At 39.2% G+C, this 21,680-nt stretch overlaps 1 protein-coding gene across 11 annotated transcripts in view; it reads left to right on the top strand.

Moving 5' to 3' along the window:
* LOC138161784 (serine/threonine-protein kinase 31-like) overlaps nt 1–21,680 on the top strand; it is a 231,861-nt gene that overhangs the window by 16,594 nt on the left and 193,587 nt on the right. For 8 of the 11 annotated variants that reach the window (XR_011168465.1, XM_069088709.1, XM_069088715.1 and 5 more), the window contains one exon: nt 5,307–5,375. Coding sequence is in view for 9 of the 11 variants with exons in the window: in XM_069088709.1 (XP_068944810.1) it covers nt 5,307–5,375 (69 nt within the window). In the remaining 2 variants the exon portion in view is untranslated. Of the gene's footprint in view, nt 1–5,306; nt 5,376–13,284; nt 13,676–21,680 lie in introns of those variants that run through there. The other 3 variants (XM_069088714.1, XM_069088707.1, XM_069088716.1) reach the window with 2 other exon arrangements.

The following is a 21,680-nucleotide window of genomic DNA, read 5'->3' as shown; positions in this document are numbered from 1 at the left end:
CGAAGGCTTTTGTTTGCTTGTTTTTTTTTTTTACAGTTATTTTAGTATTAGAAAAGTTGGTTGTTGACGGTGTTCACATTCTCTCCTTATGATGTTATATGTGAAGCTTTTTTTTTGTAAAGAAGAATTTCATTCTGGTGCTCTATAGTGTGATGGGTTTTTTTTCAAGGTAATATTGAAATTCTGAGTTTAAATGTAAAATCCTCAGAAATGAGTCATAAATTACATATATTATAGCAATACAGTTAAAATAGCTTTTTATTGATTACTTTTGTTTAGATTTCCTTCTGTTTCCTTCATCTTCTCTCCTAGAGATCCATCACTTATAACAAATATTTTTTTTAAAGAAAAAGAAAATTCAGCAAAACTGATCAATACATTGGAAAACTCTTGATGTTATATGAAGCACCACAATCCTGAATCCGTGTCATATGCGTAGGAGGGAGGAACCAGAAAAATATAAAATGAAGACCAATATGTTTATTATTTAAATATGAGTGTTCTGAATTTTATATGTAATTTAGTATGAAGGATAAAAGTGTGAGCTTTCACTCTGGAAATGTGACATAATGTAGACTGAGAAGTGGAAATATACTTTGATTCTAATTTTTCTTAGTTTTTTTTTTGTGCCACTTCCTAAAGAGTTCTATAAATTCAGCTAACATTTTCTCAGTTAATGGAAAAATGACCCAAGAAACCTGTGTAATGTGAAATGTTGACATTAACTTGGTATCTCTTAGAGGGCCAGCCTGGGTCTGTGTTTCAAACAGTGTGGTCCTGGCTCACAGGTTAATGACTCACTAAGGGTGCTGTCTCTGCCTTGTTTTGGGGGAAGGAGGAGCCCAGATTCAAACATCTCATCCAGCAGACTGGAATGAGGAGTCAAGGATAAGTTATTTGTTTGGACATTATAATGTCTACTAATTTATTTTGAAAAGGGGGAAGAAATGATTGGTCCTGGTTCCTAATCCTGGTCAGCTGGCTGTTCAGGTGCCTGTGTTTTACCTGGCTTTTATAGTTTAATTGCTTTGTGTGCATATATTGTTATATATGTTATTGTTATATATATTGTTATATATACCAAATATTGTTATTTGTTTATTTGTATATCTAAAATATAAATCATTGGTGTTTATTATTGTTTATTTCTTTTTGAATGGAATTTTTGTGTTTTTTTTTTGTTAAATCTTGACTGTATTTTAGATTTAGAGATTGCTGTGAATCAGTAATAGGTAATTTGATTCTGAAGAAATGTGTGCATTTGTTATCATAGTCTGGTTTGTTGAAGGATGTGAAGTGGTTTGTTTGGGGTTGGAAGAAGGGATTTAAAACATTTTACTGTTATCTTCTTTAATACTTTGCCAGCTGTCACATACTGGAGTATTTCTTCCCCCTGATTCTTCACTTCCTTTTTTTTTAAGAGGTTAAAGTCTTTCTAGCAGAGCATGCTGGGCTGTGCCATAGATAGACAACTTAAACTCAGTGTGTCCAGCAGTCTTATCTCATTAATGTCTTCCCCAGCCCTTTAGCTTCCTCTGTTACTATCGAGTGTCCGCCATCCTCTCGGTTAGCCTCGGTGCTATCCGTGGCTCCTCACTCTCACCCAGTCTGCCTTCAAGTCCCACTGTTTCTATTTAATAACTACTAATGACAGCTGACATTTATGTAACATTTACTTTGTTATGCACAGAACTGAGCACTTTACAATTATTGTCTCATTGGATCCTCAAAACAATCCTGGGAGAGTGCTGCTATCATTATTCCCATTTTACAGAGGAGGAAACTGAGGCAAATAGGTGAAGTGACTTGCCCACAGTCACACAGCTAGTAAGTGTCTGAAGCTGGATTTGAACTCAAGTCTTCTTGACTCTAGGCTTGACACAATATCCACTGTGCTACCTAGCCGCCTCTCTTGCACGAGCTCCCTTCTTTCCTCTGACATGGATACCCTCCTGGTCTAGGCCCTCATCACCTCATGCCTGGAATCCTTCAGTAGCCTGCTTGGGATCTCTGCCTGCCTCAGGTCTCTCTGAGCCCTAGTCCATCCTCCACTCAGTTGCCAAATTAATCTTCCTAAAGTACACAGGTGACCATGTCACTACCCTGTGAAATTTTTGGATTTTCGAGCCTAATTTTCTAGTAGCTGGTGGGTTTGTAAAAGAAGAGTCTGCTGTAGGACTGTAGTGATGTTAACACAGGACAGTTTCTTCAAATGGTTGCAGGCACTCTCCCACTAGAGAAATGACTACCTCCTTTTCGTGTTCTATTTTTTTCTTTTGCCATTATGTATATTGACACCTGAGCTGTGGAATCTAGAGACTGCACCATTCTCAGAACCTTGTCTTGAGAGGGGGAAAAAGGGATGCTCTGGTCAGGGGTTGGGCCATCTGAGGGCATGCCGGCCTGGCTGTGGTCACACTGGATGTGTGCACATCGCATCATCTTTATCATGCCCTCTTCAGAGGACATCTGTTGCCCAAAGTAAGGCCATTCTTCAGCCCCCAGATCTGGGAGGGGGGGGGCAGCATTCCGAGAGCTGACTCAGCATTCCTTCTCTGAGCCCCGTGGTCTGACCAATGTGTAAACACAGGTTCCTCCTGGGTCCGTGTTCTGCTCAGTGTCTGAGCGCAAGAGGCGGTGTTGGTGCTGCTTGTTCATCGCTTCAGTGCTTTCTCTCTTGGCATTCGCCCCTCGGCGTCCACTGCTTTTCCCCCATAAGGAGGAACTGGTTTCTGTGGTTTGATGAAATGTAATAGGAGTGTTCCAGAGAGGCTGCTGAGTAGTGTTCCCTGTGTTTGCAGAATTCGTTTAACTGGTGCTTCCAGAAGAAGAGATTGGAAAAAACCACTTACTCTGAAAGACACTCACTTTGTTAGGGAATATGGCATCACAGACTCATCACTTTTCCCTCTGATACTCTCAAGTGAATAAAAATGTGGTTTCTTTACATTACTGAGAGCCCCCCAGCAGCTAGGCCAGACCAAGGCATGGCTCCCAAAAAAGTCTCTTCCATTCCCTACAGACAGTGACTTTTCATTTGTCTAGGAAGTGTCACACCTAGACATAGATAGGTTTCCTGAACCCAGATCTTCTCAGTTTATGTGCTGGACAGCGAAGTTCTCATCAGCTGTTATTGCTACTGTTTTTTTGAATGTATTTCAAGAAACTGAATTCTGGCATTTTATACTTTTATGCTTTTCCTGCCATAGTTCTGTCTCTAGAGAGGGAAAGAAATAAAGACTGAATAATGTGAACCATTATTTGACTTTAAGCATAGGATATTGTGTTAATGATGTTGAATCCTCACTTAAGGATCTGTGACTTTTATCAATATGGATCCTCCCTACACTGATATATAGGTACAGATTTAGTTAACCTTAGGACCTGATGCTTGTTTTCATTATTGTGTATGACAACTTTATTCCTGTATCATGGAAGCTCTTTCCATTTACCTTGTATGTAGATGTGTAAAATTGACTACTGATTCATACATCTAAGAGTTGAAGAAAAATTGATCCTTTTTGACCACCTCTTCACCCAAGTCTAACTGTGATGCCCCATCATGTTGTGGAGTTACTTCATGTTATCCAAAGGCTGTGCCAGTGGAGTGCAAACTGTGGTGGGTTCTGCCATGATGGAAAGGCTTTGAATTTGGTCCTGGGAACAGACTTTGTCTGCTGTTTATTAGCAACAGACTGGGCTCTTGGTGGTTAATTCTTTAGCCTTGGCAACCCCTGAAAGCATGAAAAACGCCAGATGTTCCTCATTCCTGTGTGACACCTTTTGCTCCTGATATCTTGGGGATATCAGGAAGTTAGACGAGGCTGCCCACCTGGTGCATCCCTTGGCTCGTGACCAGCCCCTCTCCTTTTCACTCAGATATATCCCTATGTCAGCCTTGATCCTAGTTCTTCTAAGTTCCGTATTTGCTAAGCCTCCTCATGCCCGCCATATCCTTTTCCTATTGGCTTCTTTTCCTTTTAAAAAAGTTTTTACTGATGTTTTCTGTTTCTTGCATTTCCACAGGGTCCCAAGGATCCTTTCCCCGCTCCTACCCCACCTACAAAGGTGAAAGACGCTTCCTGCTTGAGAGCTGCTCATAGTCTAATGGACGCTGGGCAGAGTCCTCAAGTCTTTCAGAGCTGGCATATATATTATTCTTTAGGTTTTGCTGTCTTTATTCTGTATCAGTTCATGTGACTTTTCTTTTTTACAAGTTTCAAATCATCCTTTTTGAAATTTCTTATAATGTAATAATATCGCATTGCATTTCCTTTTGTTCAGACACTCCCCAGTCAATGAGCCCTCCTTTAGTTTCTAGTCCTTTGCTCAATAAAAGGAGCTTCTTTAAGTATTTTTGTGTGTGTATCCTTTTCCTTTTTCTTTGATCTCTTTGGGGGTATAAGCTTACTTGTGGCATTACTAGGTCACAAGGTAGGAGTATTGAGTGGCTTTTGGGGGCCAAGGGCCAGAAGGGTCGGGCTGGTTCACAGCCCCACTAATGGAAACACCTCTTTGCTCACAGCCGCCCTCTGCCCCTCATTGCTCACCATCCTCCTTTATTATCTTCTTTGATCATCTGAGGGATAGGAGATGGAACCTCAGAGTTGCTTTAATGTTTATTCCTCGAATTATTAATGACTTGGAGCACCTTTTTATGGGATTTTTATAGTCTCCAGTCTTTGTTTGGGAAATGGGCTCCTGTTCATAGATAGTTCTATCAGTTTCTTATAAAAGTTGGATATTAGACTTTCATCAGAGAAACTTGTTGCAAAGATTTTTTTTTTTGGGGGGGAAGACTAAACAATTTTAAAGTCCTTTTTATGTAACTTTAGAATATAGTAAGTGATTTTTGAGGACAGAATATATTTATCTCTATAATTTTTATTGGGCTAATAAAATGTTTGTAGTTCACAGATATATTGGACAAAAAATCTATGAAGGTGTGTTAGATGGTGGGAAGAAGTTGTGCTAAGAGTATTAAGTGGTATTGTCTGTAGTTGTCATTAACAGTTTTCTAGAAATAATGGGGCTAAATGTTTATGATAATTGATGAAAACAACTTGGTACAAGCTCATCATTTTTAGCACAAATCTGACTGGGGGGAGGAAGGAATAAATTAAAAACATATTTCTCCTTTATTGTGAACTTGTGATGTAGCTGTTATCCAAGAGTCACTATATTCTCTAAGTAATCTCTGTTCTTTTGACATCTGATAGTGAAGGTGATTAAAGCTTGTTCCTGTACATAATGATTTTTTTTTACTTCCTAAAGTTAAAATTAATTTTTATTTATTTATTTTACAGCTTTGTGTTCAGAATCAAGAATTTGAAATAAATGAGGATGGAATTCCTGAAGTAGATGGACTTCTTCTGGTATGTAAACTTCTTGTATTGACTGATTGGGAACATGTAGATTATATATACCAATTTTATACCAATGATTGTATTTAAAATCTGTTAAATGTTTAACCAAAAAAGACCCATCATTTTTAAGCTTCTAAATGCTTCCCTAAATTTGGAAAGGGAGATGACTTTTTCAGTTATATACGGGTCATTTTGGTTCTTTGCTGTTTTTTAATTCTGTATGCCTTGAATTAGTCATCCAAGAAGGGAAGTTTTTCTAAGAATCTTAGGTGATAAATAGGACTTTGAGGCAGTGAAATATAATGTTGTAGGTTTTCTCTTAGCACTGTGTAAAGGAACACATTGTATATTTTGTTTTTCCCACTGGTTATGCATACTTGGAGAAAATATTCTATTATATGTTCAAATGTTATTAAATTTGTATGTAAGTTGAAATTGGATATCATTAGTTCTCCATTTTAGTTTTTCATTCACAGGTAGAAGTTATATTTTCAATATATTGATCTGTAATCAAATATTATCTGGTGAGTTTATAGGTAGTAAGGTTTCTGAAAGAGTTTGAGTTTGACCCTTGCAAAGCAGTGACCTTTATTATTGTATATATGACTATGTAAACTTTTCATTTTCTCACTAGTGTATAAGCTGACACTATAGTTGTTTAGTTTTTAATTATTCTTTTTACTGTAGAAGATTTGCTCATCATCTCTTAGATCAGAGTTTGGTAGTTTGGTATATTTCTTAGAATATAAGACAAGAAGCCATTGCCCAATAGAGAAAAGATCAAGGGATACGAACAAGACAGTTCTCAAAAGAATTGCAAGTATTAACAACCCTAGGAAAGAGTGCTTCAAATCACTAATAAGGGAAATGCTCATCAAAATCTCTGATGTTTTACCCCACACTCAGCAAATTGACAGTGATGACCCTGGTAGTTTGGTGATGTAATTTTCCCTTTGAGAATTACATGATTCCAAGCTCAATGTTGAACAAGCCCTTGATGATGTTTAGGGCATTTAGATTGAATTTGAGGAATTAGAGACAGGATACAGTAGTTTCTTAATTGCTTAATAGGAGGGGCAAAATCTTGCTTCCTGCACATAAACTCTCTTGTCTCCTGCTTTTGGCTTTTGATCCCATTGGATTTGTTCAGTTCACAGGAGCATTAAGTTCTGTTTGTATTGGTGAGTTGAAATTAGATGGTAGAATGGAAATAAGGAAACATTGTTCGTACTGGGGAGGAGAAAAATCATAGTTAAGAGAGGATGACTGTGATTTGGGGTTACTTTAATGTGATGATGACACAGAGCTATTAAATATGCCCTTTGTCATCTTGTATTTGCAGGTTTCAAGAAATAATACACTTGCCCCCTGTGTATGTTAGGATTGCTTCTTGTTTTCTCAACAAAGGGGGAATGGAATTAATTTGACTTGAAACAAGGGAAGATTGAAGTTGAGAGATTTAATTTGTGATTGGAAATAGATCTAATTTAATAAAACTGGGTCTTAGCAATGCAACTTAACATTTTGGGGTATTCAAATTTGGAAGTTTAAAAGTTTATTAATACTTGATTCTGACTTTTTTTTTTAGCAGTGAATTTGTATTATCTGTTGTTTTATGCATCATCTACGTTTTACAACGTTTCTCTCCCTCCCCCTTCTCCCAGAAAATCATCCCTTTATAACAAAGGATAAAAAAAGAAAGGAAAATAGGTGTTTAACAAAACTAACCAGCACATGGAAAAAGTCTTATGTTTGAAATATTCTGACTCACTAGTCTCCCTCCTACCTTTGCAAAAAAGGGGAAGAGGGAGATGCCTTTTCATACCTTTTCTTTGGGATCTAGCTTGGTCATTATAATTTTACAAATTTATTTTTAAAAATTTTAATTTTTCCCAATTACATGTAAAAACAATAAAAAAATTTAAAACATGTTTTTAATTTTAAATTCTCTTTTCCCTCCTTTCTCTCTCCCTGAGATGGTAGGCAATCTAATATTGGTTATATATGTGCAGTCGTGTAAAACATTTCCATATTAGTCATTTTGTAGGAAAAAAACTCGAACCACAAAAAAAAGTGAAAAATAGTATGCTTCAGTTTATATTCCGTTGGTTGTCATTATAATTTCACAGCATTTATTTTTAGGTCTTCTGTTGTTCTTTCCATTTACATTGTTCTAGTCCTGTAAAATGTTTTCTTGCTTCTGCTCACTTTACTTTGTATTAATTCTTTTTTTTTTTTTAAAGCAATCGGGGTTAAGTAACTTGCTCAAGGTTACACGGCCAGTTATTATTTCTGGGTGTGGTGCTGAGTGTCTGAGCCCGGGATTGATCCAGGTCATCCCGACACTGGAGCCGGTGCTCTTACTCGCTGAGCCACCTGGCCGCCCCTAAGCAATTGGGGTTAAGTAACTTGCTCAAGGTTACACGGCCAGGTGTTTCTGGGTGGGTGCTAAGTGTCTGAGCCCGGGATTCGATCTCCAGGTCTTCTCAACACTGGAGCCGGTGCTCTTACTCGCTGTGCTACCTGGCCGCCCCCTTTGTATTAATTCTTAAAAATCTTCCAGTGCTTCCCTGTACTCATCATATTCATTGTCTCTTATACCATGGGAATATTATGTAACATTACATATTACATTGATGGACGGGGCTTGCTTAGCGAAGCCCAGACTTGCTTCGGTCACCTTCCTAGAGTTTCAAGTCACATTCATGTTTATTGTGGCATATGGTATAAGATATTTATCTAAACCAAATTTCTGCCCAACTGATTTTTGATTTTCTCACCAAATCCTGACAATTAATAACTTTTTTCTTTGGGAATTTTTGGGTGTTTATCACGTAATAGGTTGTTTAGTTTAGTTTGAATTCTTTGTCTATTCTGTTTTGCTACTTTTCTGTTTATTAACCAGTTCCAAATTGCTCTGACGGTTTCTGTCTGAGGTTGGAAGTGTTAATCTACCTCCTCTCCATTCCCACTTTTTAAATTATTTCCACAGAGATTTTAGATATTATTGTTCTAACACACTTTGTTAATATTTTGTCTAATTTTATAAAGTATATTCTTGTTTATTATGGCAGTAATTCTATAAAGTCATTTAGGTAGTATTCAGTTTTAACTATGTTGGCCTGGCCCATCCATGAGCATTGACTATCCATCCAGTTATTTAAATTCTTATTTTTTTAAGGATCATTTTGTAATGTATCTGTACAGCTGTTGAGTATGCTCTGGTCGATGGATTGCTAGATACCTTTTGCCTTTTCTAGTTACATTGAGTGTTCTCTGGATTTAGTTTTTTTTTTTTAATATAAGAAAAAGTAGAGAAAGATCAATGTTTAGTTAAGGAACATCCTAAGAATTTTATTTTTTCATTCAGACTCTTCTTAAACTCTCCATCAGGCTTCCTATCTTGTGAATCACTCATTACATGTGTGGAGGTACAGAGGTTTTAAAGTTTTAGAATAGGTCTTGACATAAAAGATTCTGATAGACGTTGGAAGAGTGCTGCTACATTTAGCAGGGCCTCTTGATTCTGTATGTATATCTGTCTCCTCCTTTGTTCTTATCCTCATCATCCCAACACAGATCCATGTAATTAGGTGCTGCACCAGCATCTTCACCCTAAGTTCCCTTTCCTCTTTTCTGTCCCATCCTTCCTCCTGCTGCTGCAAGGACCCTTCCTCAACGAGCGTCACCTTCTGCAGGGGGCCTTCTCTGTCCCCGCCTCCTGCCATCACCTTCCTTCTGTCGGTTGGGCATATAGTTTACTGTTGCCTCCCTGTCTGGACTTTCCATTTCTGGTGGGCAGAGACTGTTGTCCACCAGCAGGCTCTGGTGTCAGAAAACGGGGGTCAGATCTTGTGTCTCAGTTACTTAACTTCCCTCAGACTCTGTTTTCTCATCAGTGAAATGAAGATGTTGGACTTTGGGGTGGATTGACCTATTTAGATCCTCGTTTCTTTGCCTAGCATTCATGTCACCTCACATTCTGATGCCACCTTTTCTTTTTAGCCAGTTCTATTCAACAAACATTTATTAAGCTACTACTGTATGTCAATCACTGCATTAAGTTCTGGGTTATAAAGATAAAAAAGAATCAAGCCCTGCCCCCAAGGAGTTCGTATTCCCTTGAGGGAAAGTAGCATTTGTACAGATAAAGAAGTAAAAATTACATATAAAATAATGCAAAGTAATTTGGAGAAGGGAATATTAACTGGGAAGATTTGAAAAGGCCTTGGGTTGGAGCTGACCCTTGAACATGGTTTAAAAGGGTGATGGGAGTATAGAGGAGGCTTGGACGAGGTAAGACCACAGGTAAAGTTCCACAGCTCTAAGCCTGTTTCCAGGGGTAAAGTCCAGATGTTTGGCAGTCATCATCCAGTGGCTGGAGAGCAGAAGACATGGAGTAACAACCATCTGCTTATCATCAAAGAGTGGGGTGGGCCCAACAGAGCAGATATGACAGTATGGGTTAAGTGGAGGTCTTTTTGAAGAATGGAACCCCAAAGGATGGTATGATCAGGAAGAGGTGGAACAGTTAGGTCTGGAAGGGAAGGGTGACAGATGGACAGCCTGTGGGATCCCCTGGCTTCTGTTCAGTGTTGAAGTCTGGAGGAACAACACTGGTAGATTGGGTGGGACCCCTGAGGGGTTACAGGAGGATGAGAATTCTGGGGAAGCTTTACCATGGGAAGGAGTGGTGTTGAGAAAAACAAAAGGATTGTGAATTAGCAGTGAGCATCCTGGGAGATCGTGTCCTGAATTTTATAGTGGACTCAATCTTGGAGTTGTTTTGACTTCAGCAACACTCCACAGTCCTGGAATACAAGTGAAGAAAGCAATTGTGAGGCAGTTGCTTAGTTCTGGAAATTATCATGATGGGCACAACAGAATGCCAAGTAGTTGAGGCATCCTGTGGTGGTGGAGAGAACATTATTGTATTTTTTAGACTGCAGGTAGTTTTTTACTGGGAGGCAGGTGGTTCAGTGGGTAAAGTACTGGCCTGGTAGTCAGGAAGATCCGAGTTCAAATCCAGCCTCAGACATTTACTAACTGTGTGACCCAGAGCAAGTTACTTAACCCTGCTTGCCTAATCTACTGGAGAAGGAAATGGCAAATCACTCTAGTATCTTTGCCAAGAAAACCCGGTATGGGGGTCACAAAGAATTGTACACAGCTGAACAGCAACATTTTTACTAATATTATGTAGGATAGGTGTCCCTATCCCCAGTTGTACCAAATCAGGGTTACACACAGAAAATCATAGAATTTGAGATGAAAGGGGCCTTAGAGGTAAAGTTCCTTGTCAAGATGATTACTGCCTTCTTATTTTTTTTCAGTTGCTCAGAACCACTTTGAAGTAAAGAGGAAGTCACTAATTTGATCAGAAATTTCTGATTTTAAATCCCCAAATGAAAAGCTATCGATTCCCCCCAACCCATTATGGGTCTGGAGAAAAGCACTTTATTAAAGGACTTTTTTCCTCCATGGCAAATTTTTCTCAAAATTAATTTTATTATTTTTTCGGTTAACAAGCATTTATTTTCTCTCCTCATTTCCCCTCTCAATCCCTCCTCCCCATTGAAGGAAAAACAGTCCCCTCCTAAGAAACATGCACAGTTAGGCAAAGCAGAGTCCTTTATTGGCCATTGAAAAAAAGTGTGTCTGATTTTATATTTTGAGGCCATCCCCTCTCTGATAAGAGGGATGGGCAGGATGCTTCAACTTCAGCTTCTGGAATCATAGTTTGTTTATTTCAATAATAGGGGCTTAAAGTAGTTAAAATTGTTGTTATTTATAATATTATTGTATAAATTGTTGTCTTGGTTCTACTTAGCATTTCACTTAGCATCATTTCATATGGATCTTTCTAATTTCATTTGAAACTGTACATTTTATCATTTCTTATGGAGCAATAATATTCCATTAGATTCACTTACTATATATAGTTTGGCCATTTCCAATAGTCTGGGAGTCTCTTAGTTTCCACATGTTGTTGAGAATACATTGTGTACATTGTTGAAAGAGGTTGAGACCATCAGGTCCTAGGTAGGTAGTAAGGTGAATGAAATAAGAACCAGGGAAGATTTTAGGAGAATATGGAGTGGTTCAGGGCCAGAGATCTTAGGAGGAGAGAAGCTTTTTTTTTTTTTAAAGTGATGGTGCAGTTTAAGCTATACCCTGAATGGGTGGCCAGAGTAGAGCAGAGCTCGATAATGAGGCCAAGTATAACATCATTAACAGAGAGAGTCAGGTTTCCATGCATTGTGAGATGGGGCAAAGAAGGAAGATCTTTGAAGAAGGCAGGTAATACTAAGTACATAGTGCTTAAGATAGAGTAAACTGGATGAAGTCTAGTGACCAGGTTCAGTTAGAGCTAATTCTTTTTAATTTCATTCACTTCACCAAACATGTGAGTGATTAGAGACACAGCGAGACTGGGAAGGGAGAGAGCAAAGATGAGAAATGGAAGGGATGTGTTAACACTCATTTCTAGGACCAGCTTTTGTTATCGTCCGCAGCAGCTTTGAACTCATGGCATGCAGCTGAACAGCGGAGGCACACGCATGACATCTGGCTTGGAGGAGACATGATTTTGAAGACATTGAGGGATTAATTTTCAAGATTGCTTTCCTTTTTGATACCCAATGATTAGGAAGCAAACACCATGGATTTTTTTTGCCAGTAGAAAGCATTTAAGAGAGCATCAGTAACTATTGACTAATATACATATCTTTGTCTCTAAAGTTGTGGAGGATTATCTTTCTCTGAATTTGAAGTGGGTTTGATGAGAACATGAGAAAAGGACAGTCAGGATTGTGCAGAGTTTTATGCTGCAGAGCCTGTCTGCATTGACCTGTACTTGACTGAAAGTTGCAGAGAACACACGATTCTGTTGCTTATTTAAAATAATTTAAAAAAAAACTTCTTCAAAGGTTTCCCTTTTCTACTCCATCTTCCAATGGTGCATGGTTGCCCGTCTCTCTGTCTGTGTTAATGACTTTAATACCTGCCTCATTTCTGTACTTACTCACCCCCTGAATATTTTAGTGCTGCTCTGTTTCAGCTACCCATTCTGGGCATAGAGTACACCTTACCATTGCTAAAACTGCTCTCCTAAGATATTTTTAAAAAGCATTTATAAAATAGAGCCTTGATTCCTTGATAGAAGTAAATACAGGTAGGTTTATTCAGTGAAATGTTTTCAGTATCAGAGTAAGGTATAACATGGAGGTTCTTCTGCTCTCCTTTGTGGAAGATGGACCGATTGCCCCAAGCTCAGCATCCCCAGAGAGATACAAGACCACACAAGAGGGATTGGCATCACAATTGACCCATGAAAATCCAGAGCCAGAAAATGTCTGTTTGTAGTTGGATGGGCAATTAGTCCATTGTATTGATTCAGCTGTTCTATCTTGAACAGACACTGAAGGGGGATCATGAGATGGGGCTGGGTGACATTTGGGAAAGTGTACAGGATTGTCTTGGAAAACTCTGATAGTGGGAAGAGGAAAGTGGGGACTGATTGGAAATGAGGGACAATGATAAGGAGATGTTTGAAGTCTAGACTGTCCAACTCCTTTAGATATTGGATGTTTGTATAAAGGAGGGGAAAAGTGTGTGTGTGTGTGTGTGAGGGATGGGGTGGGGAGATGAGAAGGGGACCTGATCTGAGATTTTATTTAGTTCAAGTCATTCAGCTGTGAATCTTTATCCCTTTTAAAATGTTTATCTTTATTTTGGACCACGAATGTACTTGATGGATGTGTCTGTGGCATTAGTGTAAATAATACCTCAAGTTCTGTATTTCATTAAAATATCGAGGAGGAAAGTAGGTTATCGCTCAGTGTCACTGATTAAAGAGTTTCAGAGCTCTTTGCTTTGAGTCAGTCTTCTTTTATTTATTATTCTGTTTTGTTTTCAGGATGATAATGTCAAGACCTTGCTGTCCAGTTTAATCTACTGTAGAAATTCAATGACTGCTGAGCAGGTCTTGAATGCTGAGTGTTTCTTACTGCCTAAGATAACATTAATTGCATACCCAGAAAAAGATTTTGAATGTGAAGAGAAGGAAGAGCTTGAAAACAGCTTGGATACGTATGATGAAAAGACCAGGAATAGTGAAGACAGCTTTGACCAGTAGAACAGTTTTTCTTTTTGTTTCTCAAATTTTACTTTTTTCATTTGTTTAGTTTGAATGAAAGGAACTAAAAAGTTAACAGTTACACCTCTATAATCCTGGAAGGGTCCAGAATGAGTTGTTCTATTTTTCATGTATTCAGATTTAAAAATAAACGATGTTTGGATAAACAGAACACTGTTTTGTATGATTGGGAAATTTTCTTGAATTTGGAATTACTAGAAAAATTTTAATTGTATTACTACTTTTGGGAATTGAATAATAAAATTAGGAACTTGCAGCCATTGAAAGGGAGTTGACTTTCTATTTTATTATAAATGTATTTTTAAAATTTTGCCAAAGTTGTTACAAAAGAGAGCACTGATTTTTTTAGATTTAAATTAGTTTTTTTTGGTATTCATGTCTTTTCTTAAACACTTTTTTAAACAAATTTTGAGTTCCAAATTCTCCTTCCTCCCCTCTCCCCTCCCTGAGATGGCAAGTAATTTGGTATAGGTTATACATATGTAATCATGCAAAACATTTTTCCATCTCAGTCATGTTGTGAAAGAAAACACAGACCTCCCCCCAAAAAACACCATGAAAAAAGTGAAAAGTAGCATGCTTTGATCTGCCTTCAGGCTCCATTGTCAGTTCTTTCTCTGGATGTAGGTAGCATTTTTCATCATAAATCTTTCAGAACTGTCTTGGATCATTGCTAAGCCATTCACAGTTGATCATCATACGGTATTTCTGTAACTGTGTATGATGTTCTCCTGGTTCTGTTCACTTCACTCTGCATCAGTACATTTTTCTCAGTTTTTCTGAAATCATCCTGCTTGGCATTTCTTGTAACACCATAGTGTTCCATTACAATCTTATACCGTAACTTGTTCAGCCAGTTCCCCAATTGATGGACATCCAAAAGGGGTTGAATTTCCAGGGTGAACCTACACAAGACTAATGATAGGTCACATTATGTGATGCTTTCCTTATCAAATCTAAAAGCATTGCTACAGGGGCTACCTGCCCTGTGGGACACCCCCTACAAAGGGGGTGGGACGCAGATGCTCCTTCCCTGGCCAGCATTCAGTCGTACGGTTCAGTCCCAAGGACCCTGGGCTCCGTGAAGGAGGCTTCTTAGACTCTTCTGCTCCTTTTGTTTTCACACTTTAATTTTCTTTATTATTCAAAAAACATATCCTTTTTATTTACTTTTTGACTCTGTGCTTGTGTCTTCAACATCTTCATGACGATTTTCTGCTTCTCAATCATGAAAGCACACTTGATCCTCTCACGGACACATTTAGCACACATGGTGCCACCATAAGCCCTGCTGACATGCTTTTTTGTCTTGGATAGCCTCATAAGAATGTTAGGTCTCACTGCACGAACACCTCCAAGTCTTCCTGGGCACACACCACAGGCTGATTTGGGTGTTTTCCCAACTTTCTTGGTATAAGGGTAAACAATTTTGTACGTGGGGTTCGTGACAGCTGAGTTTTGTTGGAAGCTGTATGGTAAGACAGCCTATGGAGGCATGTGAGATGCTGAACCATTTAAAATCTCTGTCAGGTCCATCACCAGAAGAGGGATAAAAGCCCTTCTGCTCATTCTTAGCGTCTTGGGGATGACTTTACTTATGGGTTATGGCTAAGGCCTCCCTCAAAAACAGGAAATGAAAGAAGTGCTTCATGTACAGTAGAATCAAGTGTGAAACAGGTAACATGTCCCTGTACAAGAAACACTAAACGTAAGACACACGCACCAAGAACAGGAGAATTAAATCTGTTCTTCAGCAGCCGGAGGGCCAGTGATCATTTGCCCTTCCACTGAGTCACTAGCTCTCCTGGTTCTCGGCTGCCACTAAGGGGAGGGGCCTCCTCATCCACTCATTTGGTTATTAGCCCTTCAGGGATGAGTCCTCCGTGGCAGGAGGCAGCTCCCTCCCCCCAAACCTTCACGTAGTTTCCCTGAGGCAGGAATGGTGAACGTTCTTCGTGGAGGCGTGGGTAACTGCCCTCTTGACAAATCACACCCTGTGAGGTAAGTTAGAAGCATTTAATGAACTCCACTGTGCTGGGCCTGGGGATGCAAATACAGAAGTGAGACACTCACTGCCCTTTAGAAGCTCATGCAGCTGGGTCCCAATTAGTGCAAATAATAACTCCCCTGAAATATTAAAAACCATTCAAATTTGCACTATGCAAAGTTATGTAAAATAGAATAGTTCCAGTACAATGGAAATGTTCAGTCTTTTCAGTCATTTCTATTGTGTACTACGTTTTGTGACTCCACTTGGGGTTTCCTTGGCAGAGATACTAGAGTGGTTTGCCATTTCCTTCTCCAGTTCATTTTACAGATGAACCGAGGCAAACAGTGTTAAGTGACTTTCCCAGGGTCACACAGCTAGTAAGTATCTGAGGCCAGATTTGAACTTAGGTCTTTGTGACTCCAGGTCCAGTGCTCTATGCACTGTGGCACCACATAGTGGTCTCTTGAAAGGAGATAGAGGCTCTCAAAGAGGAAGAGAGGAGGGACAATATAGCAAAGTAGCCTTTGCAAAGACAACAGAGTGGGACATAGAATGTGTTTGAATATGAAGCAGGAAAGTAAAAGTCTGGGCTTTAAATGTCAGAGGAGATTGTTTTAACCTAAGTGTAATGGGAAGTCATAGGAACTTCTTGGGCAGAGGAACAACATGATCAGATCTGTGCTTTAGACAGCCCTTTGAAAGATGTGGAGAATGGATTATAGAGGGGCGAGCCTAGATAGAAGAACACTACTTAGGAGGCCTTTGGAGATGTCTAGGCAAGCGGTCATGAAGGTCTCAATGAGATTGATTGTGTCTGAGTGGAAAATGGTGGAGGAAGAGAGTTGAGCTGAAATTGACAACTGGGAATTGATTGAACATGGGGAGATGTGTGGATGAAGGGTTCAAAATGACTCCTGGATTGAAATCCTTAGTGGTGCCCCTGGCAGAAATAGGAAAGTTAAAAAATTTACAGAGAAATTTCTAACTTTTGTTTTGGACATGTTGAATTTGAGATGCCTGGGCAGGATCACATGGAGATGTAGAATTGGGGATCAGGAAAGAGATGAGAGCTGGATCTGGAAGTTCTCTGCATAGAGATGATGGTCGAATCCATTGGATCCGATATTTCCAGTAAGAAAGTGTGGAGAAAGTTTAGAAGAGAGCTCAGGACAAAGCCCTGAGGGACAGAACATGCAAAGGGGGTGGAAGATGGATGATTTTAGAAAGGAGATTGAGGAGAGTTAGGGAGAAAGAACCACCATAGATTAGGGTCATGAAATTTCAAGGAAGAGAGTATCTAGAAAGAAAGAAGGGATACAAATCCAGAAAGAAGGGATACAAGCATTTATCAAGTGACTACAATGTGTTAGGAACTGTGCTGGGCACTGGGGACAGAAGTTAAATAATCCTTGCCCTCAGGGAGCTTAGATTCTATTGGGAAAGCTATTCTACACACTTGTAAGTTAATGTGAAATATATGCAAGGTAATTTTAGGTAGTGAGGAGGCACCAGCAGTTGGGGGAACAGGAAGGACCAGGTAGGTGTCGTTTGAACTTGAACCTCAGGAAAACCAGAGATTCTAAGTTTCAGATGAGAAGGGAAAGGATTCTAAGTGTGGGAGAGAACCAGCCTTTGCAAAAGAAGAGGACAGATTATCACATGGGAAGGGCATCCCTTTCCTTTTCCTACCTTTCTTCTACCTCTTCCTTCCCCCACCATCTCTGTCTTTCTGCCACCATCCATCTCTGTCTCTGTCTTTACCCTCCCCTCCTTGTGGGATGTAACATAGTGTCTGGTCTATAGCTCCTTGCTTTAGGTATATTGTCACTGCTGCCATTACCAGTGTTCCATGGGAAAGGAAATTGGATTTATTGCTAGAAGAGCTAAATTGCTGAGCATAAAATATTTCCTAGTTGAAGAGCTTCTTCAGACCAGGTAACTGGCTTAGCAAAAATGGAGTCTCCATAACTGTTCCGAGGTATTGTGGGGATTACGCCTTTGACATTGATTTGCTTTTCCTTAAATGCTAGGATTCATTTTTATCTGTTAATGGCTCCTTTTATGGCTGCCAATTAGTGACTACAAACTGCACTACCTGGGTTGGATGCAAGTGTAATTCAGATACGATCATCGGCCTGAGTCATAGGCGGCATCTGTCTTAGTGATTCATTGACTGATGATTCATAGAAATTTGGGCTTCATTGCTTCCCATCCTTTCTAGGCAATTTCTGGACCCAACTCACTGCCCATCTGGAATCCCTGGCATGTCAATAATCATTTACTAAGTGCTTACCATTGCCAGGCTCTGTGCTAAGGAGACTCAGAAAGCCAAATGACAGTGCCTTTTCTCAAGGAACTCACAGTCTAATGGGGAGACAACATGTGAAAAGCTATGGACAAAATATGGACAAGATCAATCAGAGATAAGCGACAGAAGGGAGGTGTGAGCCTTGAGGAGGGCCCCCAAAGGCTCCATATAGAATGTGAGATTTTGTCTGAGACTTAGAGGAAGCCAAAGTGAGGGAGATGAGGAAGAGCCCTTTGGGGGAATCTTAAAGTTCTATTCTTCATCAACCATAAATTTCTATGATTGAGAGTATGCATTCTTTTTATTTTTTATTTATTTTTCTTTTAAAAAAAACCTGTTTATTTTTAATTTTCAACATTCACTCCCACAAGATTTTGAGTTCCAAAATTTCTCCCCATCTCTTCCCTCCCCCACTCCAAGACGGAGTGCATTCTAATTACCCTTTCCCCTAATCTGCCCTCCCTTCTGTCACCCCCTCCCTTCTCTTATCCCTGTCCCCTTCTATTTTCCTATAGGGCAAGAAAGATTTCTATATGGATGTCATTGCCTGTATATCTTATTTCCCAGTTGCATGTAAAAACAATTTTTGACATTCGTTTTTAAAACTTTGAATTCCAAATTCTCCCCCTTTCTCTCTCCCCACCCACCCTCATTTAGAAGGTGAGTAATTCAGTAGAGGTTATACATGTGTAGTTGTGCAAAACACTTCCATAATAGTCATGTGAAAAACTAATGATATTTCCTGCCATCCTATCCTGCCCCCCTTTATTCTTTGCTCTCTTTTGACCCTTTCCCTTCTCAAAAGTATTTGTTTCTGACTACCCCCTCCCCCAATCTGCCTTCCTTCTATCATTCCCCCCTTTATCCCCTTCCCTCCTACTTTTCTGTAGGGTAAGATAGATTTCCATACCCAGTTGAGTGTGTATGTTATTCCCTCCTAAAGTCAATTCCAACGAGAGTAAGGCTCAAGAGTATGCATTCTTATTTGGGGGTCAGTGAATTTTGAAAAAAATATTTTGATATCTTTCAGTTTATTTGGTTCCTTTTGTAGTCTTTTATTTTGCACTTTCAAAAAAGTTATTCTGAGAAGCGGTCCATAGGCCTCACCAACTGCCAAAAGGGTCCATAGCACAAAAAAGTTAAAAACCTGTGAGTGAGAGCCATCTATCATCGATGATATTAAAGAAGTGAGCTTTGCTAAAAGGTGATTGAATTGTGCATGCTGTTGGAACCAGAGATAGCACTTCTCAGGCCTATATGCCAGAGATCAGAGGAGAAGGAAAAGGACTCATTTGTACAAAATATACTGATGGCAGCCTTATTTGTTTAGGCAAAGAACTGGAAACTAGGGGGGTGTCCTTCAACTGAGAAATGTTTGGACAAGTTATGATATGTGATTGTAATGAACTACTGTTGTGCTGTAAGAAATGACAAAAGGAATGGTTTCATATGAAGCCAGGAAGACTTGTATGAACTGATGCACAGTGAAGTGAGCAGGACACTTTATAGAATAGCAACAACTTCTAAAGAAACAGTTCTGAAGGATGTGAGATCTCTGATCAATGCAGTGACTACCCATGATTCCAGAGGACTGATGCTGCAGCATGGTGTCCACCTCCTGGTAGGTTATGGACTCAAAATGCCAATTGAAAATATGTCTTTGGACATGGCTAATGTGGGAATTTATTTTGCTTAAATATGTACTTAAAAAAAATTGATGGCTCCCTTCTGCCATGATGGTGGTAGGGGGTGGAAAGTGGAGACGGAAGTTAGGAATACAGTAGCCAAAAAATTAAAAAGAAAAAAAGGATCATTGGAGCATTTTAAAAAATACACAGGGAAGGCCAGCAAGAAGCAGGCAGGGGCAACCTTGAAGTTACACGTTTATCATATACTTTAAAAGAAAAGCAAATCATCACAGTTTTATGTGTTATCTTTTCCTGTTCTACTCTGTAACTGGAGATGTCCATTTTAGTTGGTGTTCAAATTTAGAATTAAAAATATTTTTTAGAAAAGATAGGTGTTTGTTTCAGGGAGAAGCTTAGGGGCATTAAAAATAGTTTCTGAGGGGCAGCCAGGTAGCACAGTGAGTAAGAGCACCGGCTCCAGTGTTGGGATGACATGTGGATCGAATCCAGGCTCAGACACTTATTACCTGCCCAGAAATACCTGGCCATGTAACCTTGAGCAAGTTACTTAACCCCAATTGCTTAAAAAAATAGTTTCTGAAAGAGAATCAGCCTGTTTAATTCTGGGTCTAGCTCATTGTACATTTTTACTGTCTATCAAAGGTCTGTCTATCATCTGTGCTGTATCCAGTGCACTGCTGAAGTTGCTCTATACATATGTATTTGTGTGTATAATATATGCATGTGTGTGTGTGAGAGAGAGAGACAGAGTGAGAGAGAGGAGAGAGAGAGAGGAGAGAGAGAGAGAGAGAGAGAGAGAGAGAGAGAGAGAGATGTAGTCAGGAAGACCTGAGTTCAAATACTGTGTGTGTGACTGCGGCATGTCACTTAACTTTTTTGTTCCTGTTTCCTCATCTATAAAAGAGTAGTAATAATGGCTCTTATTTCACAGAGCAGTTATAAGGATCAAATGAATTTATATATATATATATATATATATATATTGCTTTGTAAATTTTCAAGCACCATGTAAATGATAGACTAGCCATCTGATACTACTATTGTTGTTATTGTCATTATTACTGTATAGTTTGTCCATCTACCCACCTGTCACAGCCTTAGACAATAGACATCCTTTCTTCACTTAGTTTTTCTTATGTGATTTATCACACTGAATGCCTTTGATCTCATTTAGGATCCTTTGTGGTGTTACAGGAATTGATGTAATCAGTACAGTTTCATCTATAGACAGGTGCCAGATTGTCTAACAAGTTGGTGATATGTCTATACAGATAGACAATTTGGTAATGACGCCCATGTTAGGGGATATTTTCTACTCACTGTGCTCAGTGCCTCCCAATTCTTTTCTCAAATTGAGCATTTATGATGTATAGACATGAGGCTTCTGAATGGTGTACAAGTCTTTGGCCTACTCTTGAAATATATTTTCTAATATTTTCCCTCCGATCTTGCATAGACTTACGTTTGCAGGGAAGTCTCTAGGCATTAAGACTATATTTTGATTTAATTTGAAAGGTCTCATTGAGGTTGTAAAAGTATTTCTTTATCTTTTCTTCCTTTGCAATGGATGTAGGTGTATAAGCATAATTACTTTTATGTGATTAAAAAAATACTTTATTATGAACGCTGTGACTTAGGACTACCAAGTATCCTGTGAAATGATATTTCTTGCTTCTTGCTAAAAACAAAATCATCTTTGCCATCAAAGAGCTTAAATTCTAATTGAGAAGACATGTCCATATATAAGGTTAATATGGGGCTGATGAAATCCTCAATTCCTTACATAGAAGAGAATGATGAAAATGCCCCTAGAAAGACTTTTGTACTGGAAAGGAAGGGTTCCACTCCCTGGTTTCATTCTGAGAACCCCATGATGAGGAGATGGGTTGTAGATGACTGCGTAGCCAGAATTGAGTTGCATTCAAAAGATATAAAGCCAGGGTGAGTTTCTTGACTCTGACTCTTTCCAAACTGGTTAGTATTGCTCAAGGATGAGTTGCTGAAGGCTTCCAGGTCAGGGTGGCCTTGGGCCCCTTCTTACCTGGAGCTTACTTCTTCCTTACAAGTCCACGATTCTTCTGTCGCTTTTGTTTCTGCGGTGTTTGTTCTTTGTCCTTATCGATAAAGGAGACGACAAGCTTGGGCACTTCAGAACACCAGGGAGTGAGCCAGCAGAAGTCTGGGAGGCAGAATCCACACTGGGATTTTC

Source organism: Petaurus breviceps, unplaced genomic scaffold (genome assembly GCF_028583685.1).
Source record: "Petaurus breviceps papuanus isolate PSGF00001 unplaced genomic scaffold, PetGlider_PUasm1.0 185, whole genome shotgun sequence".
Lineage (NCBI taxonomy): Eukaryota > Metazoa > Chordata > Mammalia > Diprotodontia > Petauridae > Petaurus > Petaurus breviceps.
This window is presented reverse-complemented; position numbering and strand designations above follow the sequence as displayed.